We start from the raw sequence: 12,959 nt of genomic DNA, 5'->3' as shown, positions 1-12,959 counted from the left end.
AAAAACTAGACGGATCAGTCCCTCCATCCAAATACCTCCGTCAGATCCAACGAAAAATGCTTGTCACGCGTATGCGTGGGTGACGCGTACCCGTCGCCTGACAGACTTCCCTCTCACGCGTACGCGTGGATTACGCGTACGCATCACCATGAATTCTCCATTTGGCCATGAATTCTCCACTTTGCATGCTTTTTTTCCATTTCTTTCAAGTCATTCTTGCCTTTAAAACTTTAAATCACTCAAACAAACATATCAAGGCATCGAATGGCAGAAAAGTAAATTAAATTTAGCCATTTAGGGGTGTGTTTGGGATTCACGTTGGGAAAGAGAGAAGTCCGTTTGAGTGTCTTGAACGTTCCATTTTTATGTTTGACAACTTTGTAAAACTCTAAACCCAGAATTGCTTTCACCTCTGAACGTACGTTCATGTGAAGCAAAAAATTCTAACTTTTGCGTTTACGTTGGGAAAGGTTTATTACAGTTGAGAAATTAAATGAGAAATTCATTCATTTTCTACCAACTCTACCCTTCATTTATTTGGTTTTATTCATATAAATTTTATTTACTTATTATAATTTATTTGTTCATATGATATATGTTGTTGGTTGTAATTATTATATATTATGTTTATATAAATTTTTTTTGCTTTTTTTGTTGTTTTTATTGTACTTCTCACTATACTTTATTTTCATTTTTATTATATACTAATGATAAGTAATAAAAATTTATAGTCCAAAATGATACTAAATTAAAGAGTACTAACGGTACTAAAAAAATTATAGAACATTTTCTTTTTGTTTGATATTTTAAAATATATAGTACTCTTTTCATATTTTTATTTTTTATTGTATTTATTTTATTTATATGATTAATATTTTTTATATTTTTTTTAGTGTTTTGCTTTTTTATGTATATTATATTTAATTTTTTATGATATTTCTAATTATTTTTTATGTATTTTATCAGTATTTTATTAGTATTTAAAGTTTTGAAGGCAAGAATCGCTTGAAAGAAATGGAAAAAAAGCATACAAAGCGGAGAATTTATGGTCAAGTAAAGAATTCATGGCGACGCATACGCGTGACCCACGCGTACGTGTGACAAGCATTTTCCGTTGGGTCTGACAGAGGTATTTGGACGGAAGGGCTGATTCGTCCAGTTTTTTCGAATGTCAGGGACTTAAAAGTATTTTTGAATGGTCAGGGACGAAAATGTCCGCAAAAAAAGGTCAGGAACCTATTTGTCTTTTACTCAAAGGTAAATTAAGTTACAAAGATTCATTAGCTCTCTCTCTCTCTCTTCTCTCTCTCTCTCTCTCTCTATCTCTCTTTCTCTCTCATGAAGCCTCATGCTATCGTCTTTCTTCTTTACTGACAAAAATTGGTGCTCTGCACGGAAAAATACTTGATCGAACAAATTTCTTTTCCATTAGTTACTCCAACTAAATCCTAAGTTCTACCAGCCCTAACGTTGATATTTCATGTGGTGCCATTGAAAATAGTCTTGCTCTTAGCACTAGTTCTATCGCAAATTCTATCTATCGAGAAAAGGTGAAAAATGTAGGTATATCCTAAGACTAAAACCACACTTTAGGGCATTAATGCATTCTTAATTTTAACTTAAAGTCCCATCAAAATTCTCGACCTCCATGATTATGTTGTAACTAGAACCTCAATCGAATTCACGACCCTCAAGAAAATCATATAATTAAGACCTTCAGAGAGAACGTTTGATATTAACTAAAATCAGACCTAATCATCATTAAAGGGTCCCTCAAACCCAATCAATATATCATACCAAATATTTCAAAATCCTCAACATCCACTAAAAATCAGTTATTTCATCAATTCAGCAATACCTTGAATCCAAGAGTCAGATCTAGCAGCATCAATTCAGTCCTGTTATTGAGCTTGATTGGCATCTTGAGCCCTCATACGGGGACAATCTATAGTCTTATGCCCTGGTAACCCGCACTTGAAACACCTTAACTCATTTGAATATGTCCTCGCCTACTTTCTCTTTCCATTTTTGCGGTGGTTGTCATTCCTTCGGTAATTGTTCTGCCCTGAGGATGTGGAGGGATGTAACTGTTCCTTTTGAAATTCTGGCTTCTTGGTGTAAAGCTCCTACCTTGCCTCATTCTGTAGGATTCTTGGCTGTCACTCTTAGCCAAAACAGTCTTCCTCGACCATTCTTCCACCACTTGTCTCTTGTTCACCAATTCAAAGAAAATTCAGACCTCCATAGGCCCCACAGCACTCAGAATATTACTTCGAAGTCCATCCTTATACTTTATACACTTTCACTCCTCATAATCCTCTGGAGCAACTTGACAAACCCTCGAAAACTGACAAAACTCTTCAAACTTGCTAGTGTATTCTACCACCGTCATTGAGCTTTCCTTCAGTTGCAGTAGCTCTAACTCTTTCACGGCCCTAACCGAGTTTGGAAAATACTTCTTGTAAAATTTAACTCGAAAAGCATCCCAAGATATCATAGCATCGCCTTGCTACAGTAAACGACGAGCTCTTTGCCACTAGAACTGAACTTCTCTCACTAATTGATATGTGGCAAACTCCACGTATTGATCCTTTGGAACATGTTGAGATTGCAACGCTTTTTTATGGCCTGAAACCAGTTATATGTCTCAATAGGGTGTGTGGTACCTCTAAAAATTGGTGGATTTACCTTCAGAAAAATAGCCAACGTCATCAGTCCTCTATTAGGTCCATTAGTTCTACTTCTGTTTTCTTTTCAAGCATTCTATTCCAAAATCTCAACAGTAACTTGCATAACAACAGTCATGTTCTCCAATGCGGCTATAAAGTAAGCGGGTTGTTTGCCGCTTTGAGGTGACGACTAATCCCCGTTCGATCATTGTAAGTACTTATATGCTAGAACTATTTTTAATTCATATTTTATTATTATGTTCTAATTGTACCATCTAAGGTTAATTTTTTATATAAATAAATTAAATATTTTATTTATCAATATATAAAATTTAAAAAAATATTTATTAATTTAAAGTGATATTATTTATCTCATTTGCACTCAAGCGAGATAATTATAAACCTATCCTCTTTGTAAACGAGATAAGTTAATAATTATCTCAAACATAATATGTGTATTATTATAAATTTTTAAATTAATCCAATTTTTTATTGTATAGTTACTAATATCTTAAAACCTGTTTCAATACAATTTAATTTTATACAACGTTATCCATTTGAATTTTTTTAATTCAATTAATACTCAAAAGAGTACATACAAATTTTTATCTCAATTAATACTTAAAAGAGTACATAAAAAATTAAAAAATATTGTTATTTATTAATTAAATTAATTTTATTTAAAAATATTTATTTAAATTTATTTTTAAATTTGTAACGAATACAAAGAAGACGTATCTAACTATATTCAACTTCCAATCTTCCTTTGACATCTTCTTTAGTTTTTAATGGTATTTTCCAATTCGACAAGTCAAGGACTAATTCGCCGCAGTACTGAGTTCTATTTAAAGATTTGTCGCTGACTAATGAGCCGCGGTACTGAACTCCATTTAAGGGTTTGCCGCTGACCAGTGAGTTGCTTCAATTCGAACCCCCCAACACTTATTTAGGCAGACTAATGAGCTAACCATTAAACCAACCCAACTTAGTTAAAAAAAAGACATTTGACCTCTTCTTCTTTCACTTATTTAAATCCTTCATTTATTAGTTTTTATTTTCATTTATTTTTCTTCAATTTTCAAAATTAGATTTAAAATCGCAATCTATTTTAAATTATATCGGTTTAGTTTTTAAATCTACTCATATCTATCTAGCTATATTTGGAATTTTTCTACAAGAAACGTTAAATATATATCAAATAATTATTCAATAATATCTATACAATAAAATAGAATGTATACAAACTAAATAAATTAGTGAAAAATGGAATTTAAAAATCCTAAGAAAAATATAAATTAAATATAATTTTTTTGTCCATCAATGTGGCTTATAATTTTATTAGCTCCAAGATATTATTTCCAATCAATTTGGTATTTTGTAGCCTTGAAGTTTGATCAATCATAAATCATGAAATAAATCTTTTTTTTCAAGCATTCAATAAAACTTGAAAATAATAAAGGGCACTTATATATATAAAATAATTTAGGATAAAATATACTTTTTCGTTAAAATTTGTTAAAATTTTAAAAATATTTTAAATTTTATTTTATTTTAATTTTGTCTCAAAAATTTTCGATTTGTATCAAATATATCTTGATGATTAAAACAAATTTAGGACCATTTCAACAACAATTTTATAAAAACAACATCAACACAAATAAATTAGAGATAATTATTGTTCATACCCTAACCCAAGAATGAGGTCGGGTCCAACAAGAACAAAGGGCCGACCTTAGAGGAGGGTCTTCCATCCCTTACCCGAACTCTTGGAAGAGGTCGGATACCGACTAAGGAGTCAAAAACCCCACATACCCAACAAGGTGAGGTCACCGCTTCTAGAAAGCAGTGACTAGAGGGATAGATTCCAACAAACTCCCAAGATATAAGATAAGATAAGATAAGATAAGATGAAACTACTGCTACCAAAGAAGTCATCCTACTCTACTATAAATACATTGGCGCCTCCTAGGTATAACTCACGTTCTAATCTACTAAAAACCTGCCTAAAGCCCTTACTAATTTAAACATCGGAGTCTCTTGCAGGTACTACCCCCACCTCCTTACAAGAAACTCGGACAGGTGGCACCTCGGCATCATCAAGTCGGACGCTGCCATTCAAAGGGACCTAGACCTCATGTTCAGACTCGACCCGACGTTTCAGGTAACTCCTGGAACAGTTATCATGCATTATTGTTGGATTGATCCTAAATTTTTTAAAAGTTTAGCTATTAAGAGTATGTTTGATGCAAATAAAATATTTTTGGAATAAAATTAAAACAAAATAAAATTTAGAAATATTTTTAAAATTTTTAAAAAATTTTAAGGATAAAAAATATATTTTATCTAATAATTTAAATAATTTAATTTCGATACACTGATAATGTAAAACGTTTTGCATAGTAGTGCAATCAGAATCGTTACCATATTAGGAAATTATTTTAATTTCCTAATTTGTTTATGGGCAATACATATATTAATTATAATAACAAATTATGCTATTTCAAATTAAATGACTTATATAATGGTGATCTCATTTATTATTTTAAATGCTAAATTGAATAAGTCATTATTACTTTTGATTTTGAATTAAATGAGAATAAAATTGGATATTATCTTTTGTTCTTTAGATAATTATCTTTTGGATTTTAGATATATTATCTTTTGGATTTTAGATACTATTTTATTTTGGTTTTAGGGTTTAATGCATGACATGCTCAAATATAAATAGTGCCTTCAGGGTTTCGGTCCCCAAAGATACCAAAGTCGCCTTTGCAAGTCTTTTCCCATCAGAGAAGTTGTAATTCAACCGCCTAAGAATACAGAAAATTTTGGTTGAGTAAGATCGAAAGAACCACAAGATTCAAATCATTCTATCAATTTCTGACTCTTATGAGTAAAGGTACGCTTTCGCATTATGTGATATTTTGGTGATTCAATATCGATAATCGAGGTTAATAAAATTATTTATTCCAACATACCATTCATACTTTCAATGTGAATATAAAAAATAATGATTTTTACTAATATTACGTTATGTGATTAGATACACGTGCAAAATGGTTTTACACTGAACGTGTATTAAAATTAATTTTTAATTTAAAATAAAATTAATTTGATATAACACATTAAAATAAAATAAAATATATTTTTTTGAAGGGACTACAAGGTTTCTAAACAAAAAAAAATGTCTTTTTCGATTCTTGATATTTAATTTTGTGAAACTTGTTAGTTTTGTGTTAACAATAAAAAATATTGAGAAAGAGGTTAACCAGTCTCACAAAAAAAACCAAGGACCAAAAAAAATATTTTTTTATTGAATGCCTTGTTATCTTTTGAGATAATTGTTGGAAGTTGTTAATAATTTTTCTCAAAATAATAATAAATTTTTTTACAGATTGCAAAAACTAAATTTTTTTGACAAATTAAAAAAACCCAAAAATAACAAATTTTTTTTCATAAATTGCAAAAATCAATTATAGACTACAAAAAAAAGGATCAATTAAGATGTAGTTAATTTGGAGGTAACTAATTAAAAAATAATTTTTAATTTTAAAATTTAAAAAATTAAAATAATAAAAATTTATTTTTTTATAATAGATTTATTTTTTAATTAATTAATTAAATCTAAATTAATTACATCCTAGTTAGTTCTCTAACAGAATCGAAACAAAAAATAATAATTCATTTATTCTTTCTCACAAGGTCTTTTTTTTCACTTTCTTGTAAAAAATGCCAGCTAATCACCTTCTACCATTCACCTATCCAAAAATCTAACTCAACCATAATAACTATAGTTAAATGTTAACTATAGTTAATGTATCTTTCAATTTAATTCAATACAATTTAAACTTAATAATAATATTTTTATTATTATAGAAAGAGAGAGAAATAGGGAGGAGAGGGGGAATTCATAGCATCCTTATCAATTATCTCATCCACCCTCAATATAAAAAAATAGGGTCATTCAACTTTTGTTTTAATATAAAATATAAAATATATTAAACTCTCCCTTCTCTTCTTCTCATCTTAAACAAGAAACAAAAGAAGTCACCAAGAAAAAAAAAAAGAAACAAAAGAAGGAAATTATAAGAGTTTTGGGGGTTGATAATACAAAACCATTTCAAAACCTAGGAGAAATTTGGTACAAAAGCCAAATAGGTCAATTTAGGGCCACAATAGGGTTACAATTTACAAATCATCATAAGAAGCCATTTTCTCTTATTCTCTCTATATAAACTTCATATCAGAGGTATGTCTTCTCTCCCCTTCCAATCTACTTTTTTTATTTGTATTTTTAATCTCTTTTTACTCCCAATAAAAAAAATTGAATCATACTTGCTTCAAATGAAAATCTGGATTTTTTTTAAATAATACAAAACCCTTCTTTTATTATTAATATACTTTCCTGCAAATTGTGCAAAGGTTGTTTATTTTCTGATTTTTGGAAAACACCTAATACTTCCAAAAAAAAATAAAAAAAAAATTGAAGAAGAGGGGTCTGAATCTGTTCAAAACTTGAAATTCGACCCCTCACTTTCTCTCGTCTTCGTTTTCCCATTGATGCCATCTGCAATTTCTGCTTTCTTATTTGTTTTAGAGAGAGAAACAAAGCGCGGGACGCCCAAATTTCTATCTCTCTTCGATATGTACAGAGAGAAAGAAGCCACACATAGCGCTTTCTCTCTCTTTAACTCAACCACCCTATGTTTCTCAATCGGTACCTTTACTTCTCAATTCTCACTCCGAATGCTTCAATTCGAAGTTTGCTTTCGAAATTTTTTTTGTGCGTTTGTTTTTTTTTCGTTTGTGCATGTGCGCTTTTGTTGTTGTTGTTGGAATAGAATTGAAACAACTTTAGAATGATACTTTTGGGTTTATGGATTTGAATCTGTTATACGTGGCAGGGTGGTTGATGTTCGATGATGGAGTTTCTTCTGAATTTTACTAAAAGCCCTTAGAAGAGGTTGAAGGTGAAGTTAACATTTGTGTTGGTTGTTGTTTCCTTTTCAATATTGTTTAGAAAGGAGTTTAGTTCTAGTTCTAGAAATATGATGTGTAGTGGTGAGCCTTTGGATTTGTATAAGCTATTCATGGTGGTGAAGGAGAAAGGTGGCTATGATGCTGTTTGTAAGAATATGCTGTGGGATTTGGTTGCGGAAGAATATGGTTTAGGTTTAAATGTTGGTTCATCTATTGAACTTGTTTATAGTAAGCACTTGAGTACACTAGAGACATGGCTGAAGAATGTTGCTGATAGTAAGTTCCCTGAGTGTGGTTTAATGGATGATAGGGTTAGTTTTGGTAAGAAGTTGATGGAGGTGCAGGCTGATTTCTTGTTAGATGTTTATAGCGAGGAAGGTGCAGGGGATAAAATTAAGACAGTATGTGATTTCGCAGATGGAAGGAAGTTGTGTGGAACTAATAGGGTTAGGGGATTGAATCCTGAGCTCAGCGGTGCAAAGAAAATTGTTGATTTGAATGCACTGGACCATAAGATAAATGGGCCTAGTATTGGAAGCTTTTGCAGCAATAACTTTTCAAATAATTCAAGTGATATACAGAACCATTTGAATGAAATTAAGACATCAACAGTGGACATATCTGATGAAGCAAACATAATGCCTACATTGTCGGAAGAAGGTGATAGTTGTGATAAAAATGATGGTCATGATGACGACGATGACGACGATGATGATGTGATGGTATTGGATCCATCCACTGTTAATAAAGAGAGCTTTGGTAGAAAGAGGAAGAGAGAGTCTATGTCTGAAATGCTAAGCTGGCTTACTGGTATTGCTAAGAATCCTTGTGATCCTGCAGTTGGTTCAATGCCTGAAAAGTCAAAGTGGAAGTCTTATGGTAGTGAGGAGATCTGGAAGCAGGTTTTGCTGTTTCGGCAAGCCACCTATTTTAGCAGTGATCACGTCAGTTGGCAGGTAATCGTGAATATATTATATAACTATGGACTGTTCGTTTGTTATGCAGATCATTAGTGATGTTTTGTGCTAGGACAATAAAATGTAGAAAATCCTAACATGATATTGCTTTTTTACCCTGAATATCTAATTGATTAGATATCTCTAAGCAATTTAAATCTCCGGTATCTTTTCAAATTGTTATGAATTTTCTTCTGATATTGGTCTTATCAATCATTAGGCATTTGTAATTATTCTATTTATAAATGGAATCACAGATGCTGTGTTTAGATTATATTATACAAAGAGTAAAGTATCGTTTTTATTCCTAACGTTTGGGGTAAGTTCCAAAGTTGTTCCTAACGTTTGGGGTAAGTTCCAAAGTTGTCCCTAACGTTTAAATCGTCCTATTTAAGTCTCTAACGTTTCAAAATTGGCTCAATGTTATTTTGCCGTTAGCCCGTTAGGGATCTGTTAACAAAATTGATGGCGGGACAAAATTGAGACGATTTTGAAACGTTAAGGACTTAAATAGGACGAAAACGTTGGAGACAAAAACAATACATAGAAATTATCTTTCAAAAATATCAATTTTTTACGGTATATAGTTATTCAATTATTTTTTAATTACATCTAAGTAAATTACCCTTATTTACATTACTTTCATTCTAAATAAATTTATTTTTTTATAATGTTACTCTTAAAGATTTTTACTCATCATGAAATGTTTGTAGAATGACTAATACATAAACTTGCGAAAAAGAAAAAAAATTTATGTACTAGTCATACTACAAATATTTCATAATGAGTAAAAATCTTTAAGAATAAAATTATAAAAAAATAAATTTATTTAGAATGAAAGTAATGTGATTAAGTGTAATTTACTTAGATGTGATTAAAAAAAAAAACTGAATAACTATGTACTGTAAAAAATTGATATTATTGAAGGATAAAATTAAAATTTATTTATATGTATCGTTTTTGTCTCCAACGTTTTCGTCCTATTTAAGTTCCTAATATTTCAAAATCGTCTCAATTTTGTCCCGCTGTCAATCCTGTTTATAGATCCCTAACGATAGGACAACATTGAGCCAATTTTGAAATGTTAGGGACTTAAATAGGACGATTTAAACGTCAGGGACAATTTTGGGACTTACCCCAAATGTTGGGGACAAAAACGATACTTTCCTCTTATACAAATATATTTCCGACCGTCTCTTTTTGTACTGTATGCTTGCTTCAATGGTGTGCTTGACTTCAATATACTCTCAAATCCTCTATAATTATATTAACGGGATTATATCTAGGCAGACATTTGCTTAACTTTAATAGCCTATCTTGTTGAAAGAACAAATACTGTATACAGATTTTGAACAATTTTTTTGCAGGGAAATTACCAAACTGTAGATTAATTTTTAATGGATCCCACAATTCATTAAGTTACCATCTATAGAGAAGTTCTTAGGAGAAGTGATTGCTTACTTTGTAGATGTCAAATGCTTTTTTATAAGCTGGTTCTCGAGATTCCTTGGATATTTGTCAAATTGTTGCCTACTTGTTTCCATTAAATAAAAAATTGAACATATGCTAAAACCAAAATATTATTCCTTTTTTTTTTTGGTAGAGTCAGAAGATGCATCCTTGCATGTATGATGATCAGGTTGGGGCAAACTACAACCTTAGAGAGAGGTTGAAATCTGACAAGAATTTAACTTGTGGTGTCTCTTCAAATATGGGAGGAATACAGGGAGGTTCCGAGAGAAACCCAAGTCCTCATTCAGAAGTGGAGAAACTGTTACTTGACCAATGTAGCATGGTGCCCATTCCTGTTGGGCCATCCCATCAAGCTGAAGTGCCTGAATGGACTGGTGTGGCAATTGAAAGTGATTCCAAGTGGTTGGGAAGCCAAATATGGCCATCAGCAGAGATAAAGTCCAAAGTCATAGAAAGAGATCCTATTGGAGCAGGAAGGAAAGATTCATGTGGCTGTGAAGTACAAGGTTCTGTTGAGTGTGTCCGGTTCCACATTGCTCAGAAAAGGGCTAAAGTTAAGTTGGAATTGGGTGTGGCTTTTTATCTGTGGAATTTACACAAGACAGGCGAAGATGTTAGGCGATTGTGGACAGAAGACGATGAGAAGAAGTTCAAGGATGTGGTGAAATCAAACCCTCCTTCACTTGAAAAATGTTTTTGGGATCAAATTTTCAAATCATTTCCTACAAAGAGCAGGGAAGATTTAGTAAGTTACTACTTCAATGTCTTTATTTTGCAGCGCAGAGGATACCAAAATAGGAATACTCCGGATGACATTGACAGTGACGATGATGAATCAGAATATGGTCCATTGAAGAATGCTTTTGGACATCAAACACATAGGTCGCGCAACATCACCTTATTGTCTCCCAAAAAGCCCAAGAAAACGGAACATAGCAAGTGAATGTCATCCAAGTCATTGGTTCCATTGAGAATGTAAAGTTCGGCAGCTTCACACGTCTTCATGTCTCAGCAGTTTTCTTTACCAATTGATCTCTCTCCTTAAAATCATTATTGTGTGCATCTCTGCTGCAGCAATTTTCAGTATCAACAGATCCTCCTATCATTGCGTAGAATATGAAATCACCATTGCTTTCAAGGAGTACAAGGCTCAAATGATTGATTTGATTTGGTTCGGTTCGGTTCAGGATAGGAACAATATAGGACAGATGAGAAATGATATTCTGATGGTGGAAGCTGCAAAGTATAAAGATTTGAACGGCTTAGAAATTGGAGTTGCATTTAGCTTACATACCTCCAATTTTGAGATATGCTTTCTGTCCATCATAATAATGCGTTGCAGCCCTGGGTGATCTTGCACAAGTTTTTTTTTTCTTTTTTCTTATTTTAAATTTCCTTGTTTCGAGTTTACGAGGGTTTATTAAAAGTTGAAGAACTGCATCAGGAATATAGATCAATATTTTATTTTGAGAGGTTGTGAACAAATGCATCAAGGTGTAATTTATATAGTGTTGGGAATTGATTTTGTCATTCCAAAGTTAATTTTGCCATTACGGGAAGGACAATTGATATTCTTGATTGTACTATAAGTTTTTGTTACGGATAATGAGATGGATAATGAGATGGATCGGGGACTTGCGTGTAAAAGCGGTTGTCGGATTGTGTGATTGGAGCGACGGAGGGTTGTACTTGCAAAGACATTCTGACGCTCAAGTCAGAATGGATTTGAGAAATATAAGGTGTGTAAGATGAGTGACGTAACTGAAGGGTCTTGAGCTTCTTTTTATATAGTTAGTGATATTTATTTCATCTTATGTTATCTGACTAAGATAAGGAATGTATTTGAATTTGAATGTTGGTTAAAAATCGAAGAGCTGTCAAAAGGAGGCCAACCTCGAGTAACCAGGTCGGAGGCCGTTCCGGTGTAGGATCTGGGAACTAGGTTTGTAATAGTTATTCCCGGAGCGAGAGAGTGAGTGTGTTTGGTCTCATTGTTGGAGGAATCTTTTCCTCGCCGTTGTGACTTGGCAAGAAACTCGTTTGGTTTCCCGAACAAGGTTGGGGATTTGGGAAGTTCCTGACCGTTTCATGGTTAGGCAAAGAGTGCATTGTCTGGGCGAGATCGATAGTCGTCGAGTGGTTTAGACATCTCATCACATGCCCGTTACTCTTTTGGAAGGAAAGTTTGTCAGTTGCGTTCTCCTAGGCGTCATAATGACATTTAATGCGAAGGGACATTTTGTTTCTTTCCACTTTTATCCTTTGCCTCTTCGTTTTTCTTTTTGAGGCATTTTGGTTTCTAATTTGTAATCCTTTTTATTTCTTTTTATTTCCCTAGCTTGCAGTTTTTCCTTCTTCTTTTGCTCTGCTTCATATTCTTTCTATTGTTTTATATTCTTCTCTCTGCCGCTTCGAATCTCCGGTTTGTTTGTGTGTTTTGTGCGACCGTCTTGTACTTCATGCTGCTCCTTGATCTCTGTTTTTGTCCATCTCCATCAGGTTGGTATTTTTCTCCTCTTTTTGGTGCATGTTTGACCATTTGTTTTTTGCGTTTTCTCTTTCGTTTGTTCTATGTTATGCATTTCTTCATTTTGGAGTTATTTTTTGGGTAGGAGTAGTGAGTTATTAAAGAGGGTGAGCACCACTATTATGGGTGTAGTTTTGGTTTGTGCTAGGTAGATTAGTGTTTGCGTGATTTTCTTCCGTCTGCTTCTGGCGGGTTGATAGTGGTGCCCTTCTCTTTTAGGTATGACCCGGCAGAGGAGTGAGAATGTTGGGGTTTCCGTGGTTCCGACCAGTGGTGTTTTCCAAACGTATTACTGTGTGGCCTCTGATGTATAGGGAACGCCGTCTCGGGTGACGAAAGTGGATCTCCAGCAAC

At 32.8% G+C, this 12,959-nt stretch overlaps 1 protein-coding gene across 3 annotated transcripts; it reads left to right on the top strand.

The window, feature by feature from the left end:
- The first annotated feature begins 6,721 nt into the window (after positions 1–6,721).
- LOC107485899 (AT-rich interactive domain-containing protein 1) lies at positions 6,722–11,620 on the top strand. Of its 3 annotated transcripts, none has more exons than XM_016106432.3 (3): positions 6,722–6,918; positions 7,574–8,605; positions 10,209–11,620. In XM_016106432.3, the coding sequence occupies exons 2-3, from the start codon at positions 7,718–7,720 to the stop codon at positions 11,019–11,021; spliced, it is 1,701 nt and encodes a 566-aa protein (XP_015961918.1). In that variant the 5' UTR covers positions 6,722–6,918; positions 7,574–7,717; the 3' UTR covers positions 11,022–11,620. The 3 variants fall into 3 exon arrangements, with proteins under 3 accessions (XP_015961918.1, XP_020996605.1, XP_015961917.1); XM_021140946.2 differs by lacking the exon at positions 6,722–6,918 and adding an exon at positions 6,982–7,386 and having other exon boundaries at positions 10,215–11,620; XM_016106431.3 differs by lacking the exon at positions 6,722–6,918 and adding an exon at positions 6,988–7,386.
- The last annotated feature ends 1,339 nt before the right edge of the window (positions 11,621–12,959 follow it).

This window comes from Arachis duranensis, chromosome 4 (assembly GCF_000817695.3).
Source record: "Arachis duranensis cultivar V14167 chromosome 4, aradu.V14167.gnm2.J7QH, whole genome shotgun sequence".
Classification (NCBI taxonomy): domain Eukaryota; kingdom Viridiplantae; phylum Streptophyta; class Magnoliopsida; order Fabales; family Fabaceae; genus Arachis; species Arachis duranensis.
This window is presented reverse-complemented; position numbering and strand designations above follow the sequence as displayed.

Excerpts from the sequence above, each read along its gene's own strand:
- LOC107485899 (XM_016106432.3), top strand. The coding sequence starts at position 7,718 with ATGATGTGTAGTGGTGAGCCTTTGGATTTGTATAAGCTATTCATGGTG. Across the intron at positions 8,606-10,208 it reads GTGATCACGTCAGTTGGCAG|AGTCAGAAGATGCATCCTTG; the intron begins GTAATCGTGAAT and ends TTTTTTTGGTAG.